The sequence below is a fragment of the Eumetopias jubatus genome, unplaced genomic scaffold (genome assembly GCF_037043125.1).
Source record: "Eumetopias jubatus isolate StellerSeaLion01/CBP00866 unplaced genomic scaffold, mEumJub1_p1.0 scaffold_10, whole genome shotgun sequence".
In the NCBI taxonomy this organism is placed as follows: domain Eukaryota; kingdom Metazoa; phylum Chordata; class Mammalia; order Carnivora; family Otariidae; genus Eumetopias; species Eumetopias jubatus.
This window is the reverse complement of record NW_028274816.1, coordinates 76184956-76203169: the sequence shown is the minus strand read 5'-3', so window position 1 is coordinate 76203169 and position 18214 is coordinate 76184956. Positions and strand designations below refer to the sequence as shown.

The 18214-nt window shown below is 49.3% G+C and overlaps 1 protein-coding gene across 2 annotated transcripts; it reads right to left on the bottom strand.

The window, feature by feature from the left end:
• Positions 1-343: 343 nt before the first annotated feature.
• DHRS7C (dehydrogenase/reductase 7C) lies at positions 344-16880 on the bottom strand. Of its 2 annotated transcripts, none has more exons than XM_028125089.2 (6): positions 16727-16880; positions 8099-8211; positions 6147-6360; positions 4050-4142; positions 1567-1722; positions 344-552 (listed from the first exon to the last, which is right to left on the bottom strand). In XM_028125089.2, the coding sequence occupies exons 1-6, from the start codon at positions 16878-16880 to the stop codon at positions 344-346; spliced, it is 939 nt and encodes a 312-aa protein (XP_027980890.1). The 2 variants fall into 2 exon arrangements, with proteins under 2 accessions (XP_027980890.1, XP_027980889.1); XM_028125088.2 differs by having other exon boundaries at positions 6147-6357.
• Positions 16881-18214: the final 1334 nt, after the last annotated feature.

Sequence of the window (18214 nt, the reverse complement as noted above, 5' to 3'; positions counted from 1 at the left end):
TTTTCTAAGTTCCTGAGCGGGCTCATGGGCACGGTGCGTGCATGCGTGCATGTCGATATGGGGGTCAGACCCGTCATGGCTCCTCTTTTTCTGCTCGATGTCGCCCTACGGAGTCAGGAAGCTTCTGGAAGTGTGCCCTGGGAATGTCGAGTAGGAGAGACCCAGAGACCCTGCAGAGACTGGGCTGGCATCCAGGCCATCCTCACTGGGGTGGAGAACACCATAGGCAGGTGTATGTTAAGGACATGGCTCATGTTGGGGCCCTGTGTTGAGAGGACAGAGGACCAGCACCTTGCCAGGAAAGCCTTTATTCCCATCGAGGTGACCCACCGGCCCCCAGCAGTTAGCCCTCCTCTGGGACACTGAGTTTCTCCTTCACCCCACAGGCCACCACGGCGAAAAAGAACTCTGGGAAGAAGGTGCGGATGTACACTGCGGCCTTGGGGATGGGGTTGGCCAGGAAGACCTCTTGTTTCTTCCGCCTCACGGTGCGCATCACCTCCTCGGCCACGTCCACAGGGTGCACCCCATAGGTCAGCTTCCTGAAAAAGACTGAACAGCCCCAGAAGGGGCAGGGGTTACAGCCTCTGGGCACCCAAAGAGAGGGAAAGGGGAGGTGGCCGGGCCTGGAGTCGTGGGCTCCCCGCCAGCTCTGCCCTCCAGTGGCCGTGACACCCTGGGGGGGCACTCTTCACCCCCCTGAGCCTCAGCTTTTTCATCCGTAAAGTGGGCATATAGTTTCCTGCCCTGTTCATTTCACAGGGTGGTTGTGAGCCTTTGCAGGGAGGAGGAAGAGCTGAAGGAATAAGGTGCCCGATAAATTAGGAAGCTGTATTTATAGCTTTTGGGAAGCTGAGCTTGTCAAGAGCCTCCTGGAACCACCCGCCCACCATCTTGGTTCATCTGGCTTCCCTAGCGGAGACAGAGCCTCGGGCAGGGTGAAGCAGCTCCCTGTTCAGAGCATTCTAGAAGAGCAGTAATTAGACTGCATTTCCAGAGGGCTCGCTGTGTGCTGGTTGCTGTCGTAAAGCCTCTCTGAGCCGGAACCTTCAGTCTTCCCAATGCCTGGGCAAGACTGGTACCACCATCATTCCTCACTTGCTAAAGGGGAAACTGAGGCATGGAGGTCAAGGGACCTGCCCGTGTTCAAACACTGAGTGTACAACAGAGGCAAGCTCCAAGTGTAGACAGTCCCGTGCCAGACTCTCAGCCTCGACTCTGTGCGGCCTCCCAGGGAAGGGGGGCGGGCGGGGGTAGGAAGGTCTTGAAGAGCAAATCTGGTCATTCCACAGGGGAAACTGAGGCCCAGAGACAGGCAGTCACCTGGCCAAGGTCACAGAGCCTGTGAGTGACGGAACCTAGCTTGGGCCTTGGTCTGCCAGTTGCAGGTTAGGATTCTCTCTACCTGGTGCCTTGGGACTGAAGTTTGGGGAGACTGCTATTAGCCAGGTGCGGGGCCCCCACTAAGCCCCCAATCTTGGGCTTCAGGAACACACCCCCAGGCCCGGTGACACCAGGCTGCCCCCTCCCAGCCCCTGTACCTCCAGCCTCCCTCGGAAAACTCACATTTCCAGATGGAGGCCTCCCAGTTTCCTTGGCCTGGATCCATGTGGTAGGACCGGATGAAAGTGGGGCTCACGGTGCTGACGACAACATCGTATTCCTCTACTTCGGCTCGGAGGCAGTCGAAGAAGCCCAGTGCCGCATGCTTGGAGGCAGCATCTGGAAGAGAAACCGGCCAGGGGTAGGGTTGGGGTGGGGCGGGGGGTTACCAGCTGGTGGCCCCGGAGAGCCCGGAGCAGGTCTCCCCTCCCACTTCCCAGCCCTTTTCCTCCGAGGTCCTGTCCAACCCAGCTACTCACCAAATTCACTCCAAATGGATGAGGCCATGGGTCGGGTAAATAAGAACGTTTCCAGGAATTTCAACAAGAGTAGAGTGGACATTCCTTAAAGCCTTGGGGGCTTAGAACCACATCTGGGATATGATGAACCTCAGCTTCCCATTTCGGGGTGTCAGTTGGAGGCTGAATGAGGCGGGGGGGTTACTGTGGTCCCTGCCACCACACCAATAACTGCTGGCAGACCCAGCCCCCTCTGAGGCAGTCCTAGTGAGGAGTGGGGTGCGTGCTCCCCAGATGGCCCTTGTCAGCTACCTGCCCCTCACTGTGCAGGGTTAAGAACGCAGGTGCCAGGGGCCCAGGGGCCTCTCCCAAAAGACAAGGACAGTGACAAGACAGCTTCTTGGAGCTGCTGTGAGGATCCAGTGGTCACTCGGTTTTCAGCAGGGCCCCGAGCAATAGTGCATACAGAGGGCAACAGGGGCAGTCAGGGAGAGAAGGGAAGGTGGGTCTCGTGGTGCTAGATCTTCTGTTGCTCGGGAAGGTGGAAAGCCTGATTTTTACTGAAATTCCTCGTATTTAAATAGTGAAATACTGAACAGTTCCGCACCTCACTCCAATGCCTGGGCTTTTGCCCACGGCATCGACTCTCCGACACCAGCCGGGTGTCCTACCACTTCATTCTGGCACGGTCTACCTGAAGATGAAGTCAGAGCCCACAGGTTAAGGGCTCAGTCCCAGGACTGCCCCTTGTCCCCGCTCAGTTCAGGCCAATCACAAGTCCCCCTCGTCCTCTGTGCTGCTGACCGAGCTGCTGGAGATCGGAGGTTCCAATGACCCCTTCCCTGAAATCGATTAATCTGCTGGAGCAGCTCACAGAACTCGGAGAAAGGTTTTACTTAGTGGATCATCAGTTTCTTACAAAAGGACAGAACTCAGGGACAGCCGGATGGAAGAGATGCAGGGGTTGGGGGGATGCGGTGTGGGGGAGGGGCTCAGAGCTCCCATGTCCTCCCCAGGCACACCCCCTCTCCCCGAATCTCCACGTGTTCATCCTAGAAGCTCTCCGAAGCCCGTCCTTTCGGGATTTTATAAAGGCTCCATTATAGGCACGACTGATTAAATCACGGGCTTTGGGTGACAGAACTCAATCTCCAGCCCCTCTCTGTTCCTCAGAGGCTGGAGGGGGGGGGACTAGAACATCCCACCCACTAATTACATGCTTAGCTTCTCTGGCAAGCAGCCCGCCTCCTTAGGTGACAGCCAAAATCGCCTCATTGATGTAACAAAAGACACTTTGAGCACTCTCATCACTTAGGAAATTCAAGGGTTTTAAGAGCTCTGTGCCAGAAATGGGACAATGACCAAATATATATTTCTTACAAACCACTATATGACAATACTAAATAGGGAATTAAAAAGAAGTTGGGAGCGGGGGCGCCTGGGTGGCTCAGTCGGTTGACCATCTGACTCTTGGTTCTGGCTCAGGTCATGGTCTTGGGGTCATGGAATTGAGCCTCACACTGGGCTGCATGCTCAGTGGGGAATCTGTTTGGGATTCTCTCTCTCCCTCTGCCCCTCCCCCCCAGCCCTGCTCACACTCGCTCTCTCTCTCTAAAAAAAAGAAACGTATAAGGTATGCACCCTGCCCTCCCACAAAGTACCTCATGGGAGGAGGGAGTTTCCCCAGCTGGGTCCCAAGAACATCTACGGAGAAGTTCCTGTCCTCTCTGGACTTTTTTAAAGGACTCCTGCCTCTGGGACTTCTCTCTACCTCTCCTGCAATTCTGCGTCTTTCATTCTCCCTTTCCTCCATCTTCCGAAGCTTCCGTCCCTCTACCATTGCATGATGGGCACCCATCTCCTCTTTCGGGGTTGTAGCCTTTCCTGTCCTTCAAGGGCATCTTTTTGGAGGTAGGGCATTTGCGTCGGGGCTGTGTGCCCATGCCGGGAGGCACCGATGGGGTTCAGCCAGGGCCGGCCCTGACCACCTGTGGGGACATGAGCCTCTGGGGGAGAGGGACCCCTGGTCACCTGCATATGCCACAGGGGCTCAGAAATGGGAACTGAAGGGATGAAAGTAAAACCAATAGACCGTTTCACCTCTGGACGTCCCCCTCCCTTATGACCACGTGCCTAGTGCTAGACACGACACCCCTTGTCTTATAAGAATATAACCTAAGACGAAATGTTTCTGTCATGGCAACTTACAGGCTGTGCGGAATGGGATTCCAAGCTTCCCTTGGATGTTATTCACTAACACAATCTGGCCCGTCCTCCGGGAGATCATGTCGGGAAGCAGGGCTGGAAAGCACCGGTGGAGGAGTCACAGTTAGAGGTGGGAGACCCCTCCCCCAGACCCACTTCCTCGCCCAGGGCCCTTCTACCTCCCTGGCGAGGGGATTACAGCAGGACACAGGTGGGCAGGAGCGTGGACATCACTGATCCCATGTTTCCTAAGAGTGGCCTAGGCTCAGCTGGTCATTTCTGGGTGGTTTTCAGCGACCCGCCCACGGGCAGATCTCAGCGGTGAGAAAGGTCACAGGCCATCCCATTTCAATCCACCGCAACTCTACTGTGTCTCGAACACCTCTCTTGCAGGTGCGAAGCTTTTAACGAAGAGAGGAAATGCCTCAGCCCTGCGCCGTGGGAGAACCTGCTACTTCGTTCTGTTTTCAGAGTTCTTCTATTTATTGAGAGGGAAGGGGGCTTTTAATTTATGGGGATACTATAAAGATTCCCCCTTCAAATGAACTCCTTTGAAAATGCAGAAATTTAGAGAACGAGATAAATCACAGTGCAGGTGGAATGGGTCTATGGCAAAAACTCAAAAGACTATTTTCAGAATGGCATTGACATTGAGCCCTGAAGTGTTACAGATGGGCAAACTGAGGCCCAGAGCTAGTGACTAGACTCAGGTCTCTTAGCAAGTTAGAGGCCCAACCAAGAAGATGACCCGGCCCTGCCTACCCCGCCTCCACTCCCTGCATCCTTCACTTTGATGTCAGTGAACCTGGAACTCTCAGAGGCTGCCCGGCACCTGTCACCGGCTGCCTGGCCTGCCCGGTGTGTCCACAGGGACCGGATTGGGGGAAACCATTATCTCTGGGGGATCATTTCAGAAGCTCTGGAAAGTCATCTTTCTGCTTCAGATAACTTTCCTTTCCTCTGTCCCGGTGTCCCAAACCCCATTATCATGGAGATTGTGGCCATAAAGAAGGCAGCTCTAAAAGACTGTTGAATCACAGATCTGTACCTCTGAAACAAATAATGCAACATATGTTAAGAAAAAAGAAAAAGAAGAAGATAGCAGGAGGGGAAGAATGAAGGGGAGTAAGTCGGAGGGGGAGACGAACCGTGAGAGACGATGGACTCTGAAAAACAAACTGGGGGTTCTGGAGGGGAGGGGAGTGGGGGGAGGGGTTAGCCTGGTGATGGGTATTAAAGAGGGCACGTTCTGCGTGGAGCACTGGGTGTTATGCACAAACAATGAATCATGGAACACTACATCCAAAACTAATGATGTAATGTATGGTGATTAACATAACAATAAAACAACTAAAAAAAAAAAGAAGGCAGCTCTAAGATTATACTTCTTGAACCCCATGTTCTAAACTCAGAAATTCTCCATGCATATATCCTCTCTGTTGGGGTTCTGCCTTGATAAAGTTTGCAGGTGGGGGGTGCTTCAACTCTTGGTTCTATTCCCTGTCATCCCCAGCTCCAACCCCCTAGGCTCTCGAGCTGCATTTGAACTTGGCAGTGAACTATCTCCACAGAGTGGCCATTTTACCCTTGAAAGGGACTCTGCCCCCCGCCCCCCGTTTCGGCAAAGGGATTGACACTACGCTGGGTCTCTTGTAGTCTGGGGATAAACCATTTTCTTCTTTATTTCTGAGGGCAGAATCTCTACCCTTGACCAACTGACATGGGTAAGAACAGATCAAGGGTAAGGTCGATATATCAAAATATATATGAAGCATGAAGACAATGGTCCAGAGACGTGGGATTGGGGTGGGGGGAGCCATGAACATGAGTGAGAAGAGGGGATAAAGAGCAGGGCTTGGGTGGGGAGGGGGATTTCCCAGAGAGGGAGGTTGGAATATACTAGTAAGATACTTTCAAAATCCCTTTTCTTTTATCAACATTTATAGCCAGAATGCTGAAAGCTTTCACCGAATAAGTAGGAATTTTTCTGAGGGGGGCTGGAGACTCCATCCAGAATTGGAAGACCGTCTGACTATGTAACAGAGCCTCCTCTAGCAGCCAGTGGCCCAGAAATCTACGGGAAGGCCAAACTCACGAGACCTTTGGTCAGTGTGATGGGCCCGAAGTAATTGGCGTCCATGATCTTCTTGTCGAGCTCCAGAGAAATCTTGTGGGCAGGCCCCTTGATCTTCATGCTGGCATTGTTGATGAGGATGTCCACACAGCCATAACAGTCCAGGACCTCTTTGGCCACGTCCTGGACACAGCTGATGTCCGAGAGGTCCAAGAGGACCAGCTTTGGGGTGAATGTCTGCTGAACCAACGAGAGAGTCAAGGCATGTGTGGGAAGACCTCCCTCTTGCAGACCCTGGGGGTCCTCGAGCTGAGAGCCAACCCTTTTGAAATTCAGAGCTTATGGAATGACTACAAAATAAAAATGAAGAGGAAAGAGCGGAGATGGCTCTGGGAGGAAGGAAGCTGATGGAGAATCCATTCATGGGTACCTTAGCTATACCACCAGTCATCCAAATGTGCAAAAATGCGGTAGAGTCTGAACTGTTGGCCAAAGGGGCCAGAACTGATAAATCCAAATGAATATCACCCTTTATTGAGGAGGCCGAGCATGGATTCCAATGGAGACGCCATTACAATATTTATGAGCTCCTTTTTGCAAATGGTTTTCCAAACTGGCTTAAGAGTCATCACCGTGCTCTGTAGCCACATTTTGTTTTTGACCAAAATCGTACACTCCACGCAGTATTTTTGGAGCACCATCTACGTGACAGGCATTGTGTTCAGCCCTAGACGCTCAATTGCCATTGAGACTCTCACAGTCTAGAGCAGGGAACAGGTTGGAAAATTGAGGATATCATGTGAAAATGCAATCCCAGCGTTTGACAAATGGTCCCAACAAGAGGGTTCCCTGGTCAAATTTGTTTGGGAAACACAGACTATTACATGTCCTTCTTGGGGATACATAATGCACATTAGCATATCAAAGGCTCTGAAAAGTCCTGCAGTAAAGGAACGCACCAGACAAGCTTGGCTTTACTTGGTATGTCCCACACAATTGACCTCAGAACCTCGTTTTAACTCAATACTTGTTAACATCCCCCAAAACAGAATTTGAATGCTGTGTTGTCCCATTTGTTCCTCTCCTCAAATACCAGACTTTGCTGTGAATTATTTTTGGCTATTTCCGAAAAGCAATTCAACATCGAGGCCAAATTGAACCAAACCAAACCAAACCAAACCATGAAGACAGCTCTGAAGGCAATTCTCTAAACAATGCTCCAGAAACACTGAAACCTGCAACCTCCAACCTCCCGGAAAGTCCTCACCTCATGGAAAGTGACTTCACTTCCCCAACTTCCTGGAAGGAAATATCACTTGAGGTATTATTTTATTTTAAAGATTTTATTTTTAAGTGATGTCTACACCCAACATGGGGATCGAACTCATGAGCCCGAGATCGAGAGTCACATGCTCCACCAACTGACCCAGCCAGGCGCCCCTGATATATTATTTTTAAAAATCAGCCATGGGCGCCTGGGTGGCTCAGATAGTTAAGCGTCTGCCTTCGGCTCAGGTCATGATCCCAGGGTCCTGGGATTGAGTCCCGCATCAGGCTCCCTGCTCAGCGGGGAGCCTGCTTCTCCCTCTGCCTCTCTCTCTTTCTCTCTCTCTCTCTGTCTCTTATGAATAAATAAACAAAATCTTTAAAAAGAAATCAGCCATAAGCGTTTATAATCATGCCATACCTGTGCCTTGCTAAAGCTTCTGGATCATCTTTGACTCTGACTTAAATACAATAGGGGGTGGGGAGGGAGAGTTGCCAGAGAGCAAAATCTTGGCATGGAGAATGGCCCAGATGAGCCAGCCCTTGTGCCTGGCAGACAGGCCTGGGTCAAGATTAGGGAGGGCACTGCCTCCCATCCCACAAAGCAATCACCAAATTTCCCCCACCTGGTCCATGAGCTGCTAACGCAGAGAAGTCAGTGAAGGCTAAGGGTGCCCAGAAGCTCCCCAAGCCGATCGCCAGAAGGCCTTACCTTGCTGGGGTCAGCCACGCTGATGAGGGCGTCATACAGGATCTCTAGCCTCTCCCAGTTCTTGCCACACAGCACCAGCCTTGCCCCACCAGTGTGGAACACCCGAGCACACTCTGGGGGAAGAAGGAAAGAGGGCGGGGTGCACTGTGTGGATGGAGCCATGGTCGATGAGCCTCTCTCATAGGAATTCAAGATTTCAAAGAATTCCAAAGTCCTAAGGCCATGAGTCCTAGGTCATTTCATTCAACCTCCTCCCAGGGCTGGAAGTTTTTTTACTTCCAGCCTCTGCGCGGTTACCTCCTGTGAAGGGGAGCTCAGAGTGGAGACAGCACTTCCTTCCTGGGATGGTTCTGATCATTAGGGTATTCTTCCTTAAGCTGGACAGAAGGATGACCCTGTCTACTAGCCCTCCAGGATCAAAGTCCTCGATATATCTTAATCTAAAGATACTGGAAACAACCATCGTGGTTTTTTTTCAGACATAATGCCGCCAGTTTCCTGCACATTTTCTCTGTGGATAGAGACTCCAACCAGGATTCTTTTTATTTAAAAAATAAACCTGTGTCTAGTTAATTTTATTCTGAAGGCATTCCTGACTCACCCAACATAGGTCTTTCTCAACTGGGCAAGGACTGGTAGACACAAAGTATTTATGGGGACACCTGGTGGGCTCAGTCAGCTGAGCGAGCAACTCTTGATCTCAGGGATGTGAGTTCCAGGCCCGAGGTTGGGCATAGAGATTACTTTAAAAAATAGACACATAGTATTCTTGTGTAGCAATAATACTGATATTTACGAACAATAAAAGCTAATATATTTTGAGTGTTTACTTGTTCTAGGGGCTCTTGAAAGAGAGTTACATATACTAGCTCATTTAATGCCCATGGGAACCACACGAGGCGGTGTCTTGGGGGGGTTCCCAGAAGCAGAATCAGAGACCAGGGACTCAAGCAATCAAGATTTGAGGGCGTGCTCTTCAGAGAATATCCATGAAGGAGTAAGGTCTCAGGTAAAGTCTAGCCTCGGTTGGATCCAAGGAAGGCTCTGGGGTGTAACCCCAACTGCAGAGGTGTCCCACCTGGAGGCAAGAGGACCAGCCTTTTATACACTTGGGTCTACCGACTGTGTGCTGTCTTCCTCCGGGGCTGGGGGCCAAGGGTGTGTCACTCCCAGGGGAGGCAATGTCCACTGGCAGAGGGCAGGTCTGTGAGCCATGCAGCCAACACTCATAGCACCTGCGGAACAGATAAACTGGCCTCGTACAGGGACCTGGCAAGGGCATCCTCAACACCTACTAGGTGCTCAGGACCTATGACCGCCTTTTTTTTTTTTTTTTGTCAGTGAAAGAACTAGTTATTTAATGAAAACGTTGCATAAAGAAGACAAAGACACTTAAAAACAACATAACTCTCCCCCTTAAAAAAGAACTTATTTCAACATTTTCCATATCATTATAGAGTTTAATCTTCCAGGAGCTCTTTTAAAGATGCTTTCTTAACTTATTTCTGAGAGGCCCCTATTTGTTTTTATGGGAGAGAGACACCATGACTAACCCAAATGGTGTTAATTTTTTTTACTTTAAATTTTTTATTGTTATGTTAATCGCCATACATTGCATCATTAGTTTTTGATGTAGTGTTCCATGATTCACTGTTTGCATATAACACCCAGTGCTCCACACAGAACGTGCCCTCTTTAATACCCATCACCAGGCTAACCCATCCCCCCACCCCCTCCCCTCTAGAACCCTCGGTTTGTTTCTCAGAGTCCATCCTCTCTCATGGTTCGTCTCCCCCTCCGATTTACTCCCCTTCATTCTTCCCCTCCTGCTATCTTCTTCTTCTTCTTTTTTTTTTCTTAACATATATTGCATTATTTGTTTCAAAGGTACAGATCTGTGATTCAACAGTATGACCGCCTGTTTTATACCAACCAGCAGTGGGCCTGACTGAGCCAGGATGCCGAAGGATAGCTGGGCAGCCCTGGGTGCCCACTGGAGGCTGGATATCCTGAATGCAATGGCTCAAAGCGATCTCATGGTTGTGTGCGGATGGAAAGAAGGGGGCCGGCCGGGGTGTGATCAGCGGGCATCGTGGGCAGGGGGATTTTTGTATTGGAGGAGAACAGTTGCAGTGCTGGACCATGCAGGCTCAGCCAGATCGGGGCAGGGGTGGAGGATGGATGGAGGGTCCCGGTGAGGTCTAGAAGCAGGTGTACTGCGTGTGACTGAGAGCAGGGAGGAGGGAGGATGTGAGCAGTTCTGCTGACTGAGGGAAACCTGAATCAAGAAATAACTGTGTTAATGTTGCCTTGAGTTGGGACCACAGGGAAGGGACGATTTCTCTGAATGTAGGTGCTTTACTGAGAAGGAGGCTGTCCATGACCATTCTGGAGGGCGGAATTCAATGAGGACGTCGATCCATCTCCAAGTGAATTTGATGCAGTAAATCAAGATTCCAACGTGTCTTGGAAAGGGATGACAAGATCCTAAACTTTACTTGGGATACTTGACAAGACTTGTTTGGAATAACAAATGCTCAAGAAAAGCAAAGAACAGTTTGATGAACAACAATAGGAATTGACCTACTCTATCAGTTATTAAAATAGATGATAAAAGCTACAGAAATTAAAGCAGGCTGTTCGTGGCTCAAGTATGGATAGAAATACTGAATAAAAATAGAGCCAAGAATTCATAAGAATTTAGTATATTGTAAAGTTAGCATGATGAATCAGTGGGTAAAGAACACACTATTGAAAAAGCGGTCTTTGAAAAATGAAATAAAATAAAAAATGGTATTTGAACTCCTAGCTAACTATTGGGGAGAATGCGATATGCTAAAATGTATTAAATAGTTAAATGTTAACACAGAGCCATAAAAGAACTAGAAGAAAGGAGAAATTAATATATAACCTTGCTTTGGGGAAAGATCTTGTAAGCCTGACCCCAAGGGAAGAAATCATAACAGAAATGATTTATAGATTTTTTATCCTTAAAAAAAAAAACCTTTCTGAGAGCAGAAAACAGAAATGAAAATTAAGAGCAAGATAAATTGAGGAAACCTATTTATTTTTATTTTTTTTAAAGATTTTATTTATTTATTTCAGAAAGCAAGCGAGAGAATGAACAGGGGGAGGGGTGGAGGGAGAGAGAATCCCAAGCGGACTCCCCAGTGAGTACAGAGCTGGATGCAGGGCTCAATCTCACAACCCTGAGATCATGACCTGAATCGAAATCAAGTTAGACGCTTAACTGACTGAGCCGCCCAGGCGTCCCAAGAAAGCCTATTTAAAACACATATGTCAGAAAAGGGCAAATTTATTTGAGCTACAAAGAACTGTTATAAATCAATAAGAAAACCAGATAAAGACCCTAAAGAAGAAATTGGCTAGCGAGACGGGTAAGCAATTCATAAGAGAAGCACAAAGAGCTAATGTTCAAAAAATAGTTCAGTGCCAAGAATAAAGACATGCAGTTTGAAACAGGACACTAATTTTAATCTATCAGATAATCAAAAACAAAACTGGGGATAGTCACACGTTCCCTGTTGATGGCAGTGTAAATTGCCACAATCTTTTGGAAGAAAAATTGGACCGAATCCTTAAAACTAAATGTAGACTTGGACCTGGTTATTTCATTTATGGGCATTTATTCTAAGGAGAAAAACAAGACCGTCTGCATGGACATAGTTACAATGTTGTTTATCTCGGTACTATTATAACAGTAAAGAGTTGGAAATAGTGGTAAATGTCCCATATCACAGGAGCTTGGTCAATAAATGATGATATTTATTGAGTATTTTGAAGCCTTTAAAACTGATGTTTCCCTGCCATGCACTTGACTCTGTGTGTATAATTGGATGTTAAATTGTGCATTCGCATGTGTAACGGGGTTTTAAATGGAAAGTTTGATCAATGCACCAAGATCAAACAGACATAAATTTCTGAGGTTACTTGCTAACCCAAGATGCACATTTTCAAAGGAAATCACTAAAACCCTGTTTTATGGAGTTCAATATCTCTTGCCCCCCAAAAGAGGACACAAATTGGACTTGGAAGAGGAGAGAGAGAGTGGACTTTGATGGAGGAACTGGGGAGGGGACTGCGATGTGTTTTTGCCCTTTATCTCTGTCCCACGTTGCAGGGAGCCACCAGGACCATCTGAACAGCAAGCTGTCAGTTCCCTGCAAAGGGGAGTGGGGGGGGCGGGGTCTGAGTTCCACCTGCAAAATCCAGTGCGAGGAGGGGGGCCACCAGGTATGCACAGAGCAGAGGGGAGGAGGGTCGGGCTGCCCCAGGGGATTGGTCTACACCCCAAAGACCCTGCCCCATAAGCATGGTGGACCAGACCTAAGCCCTGAGTTGCTTGGGAGCTATTTTGAATTCTGCCCGAGGTTCCATTAGCAGGGCACTGGTGTTAGCTAATTAGAACCAACCCCAAAGGCTTAGCTGTTTTTGCAGGTGCTGACCAGCGGGAACTCAAGGTCCCAGGAAGAGGCAGAGGGGACCACGGAGCTGGCTAAAACCAGGAGTCCGGATTTCAAGGGCAACTAGATAAAAGGTGTGGGACCTTGCTCATGATAATGTTAAAATCTCCGCCCCTGGGCGGGGCTTGTGCCCAATCAGCGTAATGTGGGGTGTATGTCCAGGCCTGATTTTACACCAGGCAGGCGCCCCCAAGACCCCCTCCTCTGCGTGTGCTGACACCGACATGGTGTATGCGTTCACGGGGCTGGTCAATGAACGCACACTGTGCTTTTTGCTCTGGGAAACAATGCTTTGGGAGCTAGCCCCAGTGATCTCCTTGTTTGTGGCAAGTAATAAACTCTTTTTTCTTGATATCAACCCTGGTCAGGTCTTATTAAAACAGAGGGCCCCGGAGAAGCACCTGCCCTAATACCAGGGGCCAGGCGAGGATTGAGCAACTGGAGTGTCCATGCCTTGCAGAAAGGGTGGGCGGATGTTCCCAGGGAGGGCCTTGGAAGGACCCACAGAAGGGGCCACAGAGAAAGAGCCAGACTCGGTTTTAAACAGGTGGTGCCAGGCCACTCCCATGACAGTGTCAGCCAGATAAGGATTCCTCCTGCTCTCCTTCTGTCCTGTTCCTGCCCCTCTAGCCCCAGAGGGGTCAGAAAGAGCAGCGGGCTGGGCGGCCACTTGCCCTGGGTGAGTGGGTGGGAGGGGGCGTTCACTTCAATGAAAATCCACATATTTTCTCACATATTGGACTGGGCATCCCAATTTCTGAATCGATGGATGGATGGTAGGTTAGGGGACCTATCATTCCCAAAGGGTTTTGTATAATCAAATAGTGATCAGAAGTGATCATGACTTCGGAGACTATCAGAATGTTTTTAAAAAATCAAGACTCAGAGGAAGGGTTTTCTCTGCTGCTTGAATTTGAGAGTGGGGTGGGAGGGCTGTCCAGCTACCACCGCCCCCCCACTCCTGTGAGCCCAGAATACCGTGCCCATCAGACCATAAATGCAGGCTACACCTATAAGCATCATAAAGGAGCAAAAGGAGACAGGATGAAGTATTCCCAAATGGGTGGGGTTCTACGTGTGTTTCCTGTTCTTTTTACCTGAAAATCCTTTTTAATATATTGGATTTTATAAGAGAATTCACCAAAAGAGACTTCATCTGGAGGCCAAAAGCCCGGCCTTCCCTCCCTTCTGCCATAACTCTGAGTAGCAGCCACTCGGGGTGTGGGGTGCGGGGTGCGGGAGGCTGGAGCCCCGTGGTGTGACCCGCAGCTGGGGGACAGTAAGCCTGAAGGCACCCTCCCAAATATGTCATTTCTGCTAATGCAGGCCCTGGTAGACTCCTGTGCTCTGGTTTGCTTCTTGATCAGCTCAGCTCATGACCACAGCTCAGTTTGGTCCCGTGTTGGGAGGGTTGGCACCAAGCTTTTTCTTTTTTGAGCAGCCAAAATAAGCTGAGCTCTTTTCCTTGCCTCGCTGGGGCCACCTCCAGATTTCAGGGAGATGACAAGGCAAAAGGATGGCTGGGGGTGGGGGGGCCATCGTAAAAGGCTGTTGATTGAGAGGCAAGCAGCTCAACTTCAGAAACACTTCAAGTTCAAGCGCAGTGGTTAAGTATTTTTGAGAGTCCCTCTTGCTGCAGACACAGTGGGTACAAAGTGACCTGATTCCCGATGTGGCTGAGCTGTGTGGGCTTGGGGAAAGGGTCTGATGTCCTGATCTTTGTCTGGTTTCCCTGGGAAACAGCTTGGCGCTGCTTCCTTGCAACTCTCCAGCACTACCCGCCGGTGCGCGCAGGTTCCAGGGGATGGGGGGGGTGTGCTGTGGGGTCTGCGTCATCGGCGCCCTGCCCCTCACTTTTTCTCTTGCCTCGGACCTCAGGAACGGAACCGCATGAACACGTAAATGCTGTGGTCAGCTGCGTGTTCTTGGGGAGGCGTTTATTTAAAGCCACACACGCCCAGCTTCTCGGGTTACGTCTAAATATTTGGACTTACTTTTTCCCTGCTTTGCATTTCTTTCCGGGGTAGGTCCATAAGACACGTGAGTCACAACACAGACTGGACCGCATTCCTCTGAAGATGCCATGTTGCCCCTGGGATGTATTTCCCAGGTACCGGATTTGTACAGTGTGTCACCATAACCGAATGAGACTTCAAAAATAAAGAGGCTACTAAAACAAATACATGTCTCCCAACAGTAGGCAGAATGGCACTACCTACTAACAGAAAATCGGGAGCATACATGGTTGAACAGCCTTCTCAACCGGCAGGACCTGATCGACACTTTGTGGGACATTTGACCCAAAGACAGTAGGATGCACACCCTTTCCGGGCACCTGCAGATTGTTCACCGAGACAGGCCATATCCTCAACAAATTTAAAAGAATTAAAATCGTAGAGAATATGTTCCCTGATCATATTGGAATCTGGCCAGAAATTGACAAAACAATTATACAACCACATACTTAGCCACGTGAGTGTCTTTCCCTCATAAGATGGTGGCTTTTAAAGGCATTTATTCAATAAATGGTTTTTTTTGTTTTTTGTTTTGTTTTGTTTTGTTTTGTTTTGTTTGAGTGCTTACTCTCTGCCAGGCTCAGGGCTAGGTGGTGGAACACCAGGATGAACAAAACACAAGCTCCACCACAAGAGAGCTTGTGTCTGCTGAACCAACTGAGAAACACACGGGTCCCGCACAATGCGAGGCGTGTGCTAATGAATGAACGAATAGATGGAAAGCATGGGAAGGAGAGGAGCCACGGGAACCCAAAGGCCAGTTCTGTGGGGACCATCCAAGAAGGAGCAGGGTGAGAGGGAAGACTTCACGAGGAAGGGGTCTCATGTTGGCAGCTGGTCGGATGCTCTATGGACAGGTTCTGTTTGAAGAGCAGGTCTCCCCAAAGACTGACTGAGTGTGTCCAGGTGAGTGTCGCCCCCAGGGTAAACCTTCTTCCCTATTGTCCTGTCTCCGGTCTGGTTGACAAATTGCTTTTGAGCCCTGAGTCTAAGGATGCAGGATGTCCTCCTTGGGAATTGCTTCTGGGACCCATGGTGGGCCACATGGAGAACGCAGTTTATCTGTCTCGTGCTTTATTTTTTTACGTCAAATGGTGAGCCTGAGTTAACCACCCACTGAAATTGAACCCGCCTTCAAAGCATGTGGATTGGCTCCCCTTGGGATACCCAAGGGAATGAAGTTCTTAGAGAATTCCCAGACAGGAGGTTGCCGACGTTCTCATGATGGGGTTCTTTGGAAGGGGCGATGCTCATCTCAACACACAGCACCTGATGGACTCAGTGGATGCTTTTTGAGCGACCTAATGAACATTTGGCCATGTGGGTTCTATGTTTGGTTAAAAATAACAAAAACAACAGCAAAAAGTACACCCAGTGTTAGGAGTGGTGGAGTCAGAATCTAACAAACCTAAGGACATGGACTACCCTCATGTCACAGATGCCACCAGCATTAAAGAGTTGAGACCATCCAATTCAGGGGTCACAAACACATGTGCCTTCAAGGCCAGGAGGTAAATGATTGAGCTAATTAGCCTGAGTGTGATACGCTAGGGCTGAGTGGGGTGTATGACACACTAGAGCACATATGTTCTGCCTAAATGTGTTCGTTATCATTATTACCATTATGAACGCTTGAGTGGTTCTACATGCTTCCCATCTATTCATTCATTCATTCATTCCCCAACAACACCATGAGGTAGAGACGACTAGTATCTTCACTTTCCTGCAAATGCAAAGCAGACCAGTGCAGTCACCAGCTAGTAAGTGATGGAGCCCGGAACTCAACCCAGCGCCCAAGTCTGGACTCCTCGTTGGCATGCCGCCCCAGCTAAGGACTTTGCATTTCAAAGTCTCCAGAACCCCATGAAGGCAAAAACAAACCACATCTGCAGACCTGTTTTGGCCCCGAGGTTGTGAGTTTGCAAGCCCGGCTCTCCCAATCCCCTCATTTCTCGGGCATGGGAGCTGCAGTCCCCAAAAGGGAAGACACTTGCTGGTTAATGAGGGACACTGGGAGAAGAGACAGTGTCCATCGCCCTTCCATCTAGCGGGTTGGCCGCGCGCCGTCCTGCCACCTCTCGTCCCTCAGGTCGGGAGTGGGCACGGGGTAGGGGGAGAAGCTGGCTTACCCTTGCCCAGTCCTGAGATGGCATCAGTGATCACCACCACTTTGTTCTGCACCACTGACTTTGACCACAGCCGGGACACCTCTTGGTAGATGAAGAGCAGGCCACTGATTCCCAGGAGTAGCAGAGGCAACATGAGCACGGCTGTGACTCCCATCTTGTTCTGGGAAAATCGGAGGGGAAAGGACTTGGCTTTGCAAAGAGACTCCGATACCCGGACAGGGGGAGGCCCCAGGCTACAGGGTGCGTTCACCGTGCACCCGTGTGTCTTCTCCAGGGAGCCAGGCTCTGTGCAATCTCCCGGAGGGCTGCCTCTGGGCTAAACACCCAGCGAGCATGCTAATCCCCAAATGTTCAGTAAATAGGAAATTACTCACGGTGTGTCCAAAAGCAAACGGAATTCGGGGCCTGCCCTCCCAGAGGTTAATCACAAATTTAATTAAAATGGGTCTGCATTTTTGGAAGGAAATCCATGTGTTAAGACCACTTGCTTAGGTCCTAATGACTATTTATAGCTCTCAGTGCACTGAAGGGCTTTTCAGGATAAATATAGTGTCTATTCTGACATTCAGGGACATATGCTGGCCGGGTCTGATTTCAGAGTTCTTGCCAGGACTTTTAAAGCTCTCTGACATGCCTGACTATTGGAGGTTTCCTTTGCCGTTTGGGGCTGGGCATTAGGGATCAGGACCTGGGATTGTCAGCACAAACATCTCTGTCCTCTGTTCCTATAACCCTTGTATCAGGAGGCTTCCAGGTAGCTCAGACTAGTGTGGCTGCGAGCCATCTGGCCTTCCCTTTCTGGTTGGAGACCAAAAGCATAGAAAAATTGTTAAGCAGAATGGAGCCTATTGCAGAATGAACCACTGGGAAGTGTGACATGAGCAGAGTTTGGGGGTATTTCTCTTTACTTAAACTATTTCACTTCCCTGGGCCTTAGCTTCCTTGTCTGTAAAATGGGCATACCAATCTCACCTTGCAGGGCTCTTGGGAAGACAGACTAAGATACTGTGTATTAACCCAGCATAGACCCAGCTCACAAGAGGATAACTGTTGTCCTCCTGAATGATTAAGAACACTAAGAATTGGGACGCCTGGGTGGCTCAGTCGGTTAAGCGTCTGCCTTCCGCTCAGGTCATGATCCCGGGGTCCTGGGATCGAGTCCCGCATCGGGCTCCTCGCTCAGCAGGGAGCCTGTTTCTCCCTCTGCTTGTGCTCTCTCTCTCTCTCTGACAAATGAATAAATAAAAAAATCTTTAAAGAAAAAAGAACACTAAGAATTTAGGGCGCCTGTTTGGCTCCATCAGTGGAGCATGCGACTCTTGATCTTGGGGTTGTGGGTTCAAGCCCCAAGTTGGGCATAGAGATTACTTACAAACAAAATATTTTTTAAAAAAAAGAATACTAAGAATTTATCCCAAATGCTAAATTCTTCAGTTACATAAGGGAATGCAGTAGGATTAGAAATGAAGACACATAAGGAGCTAAAAA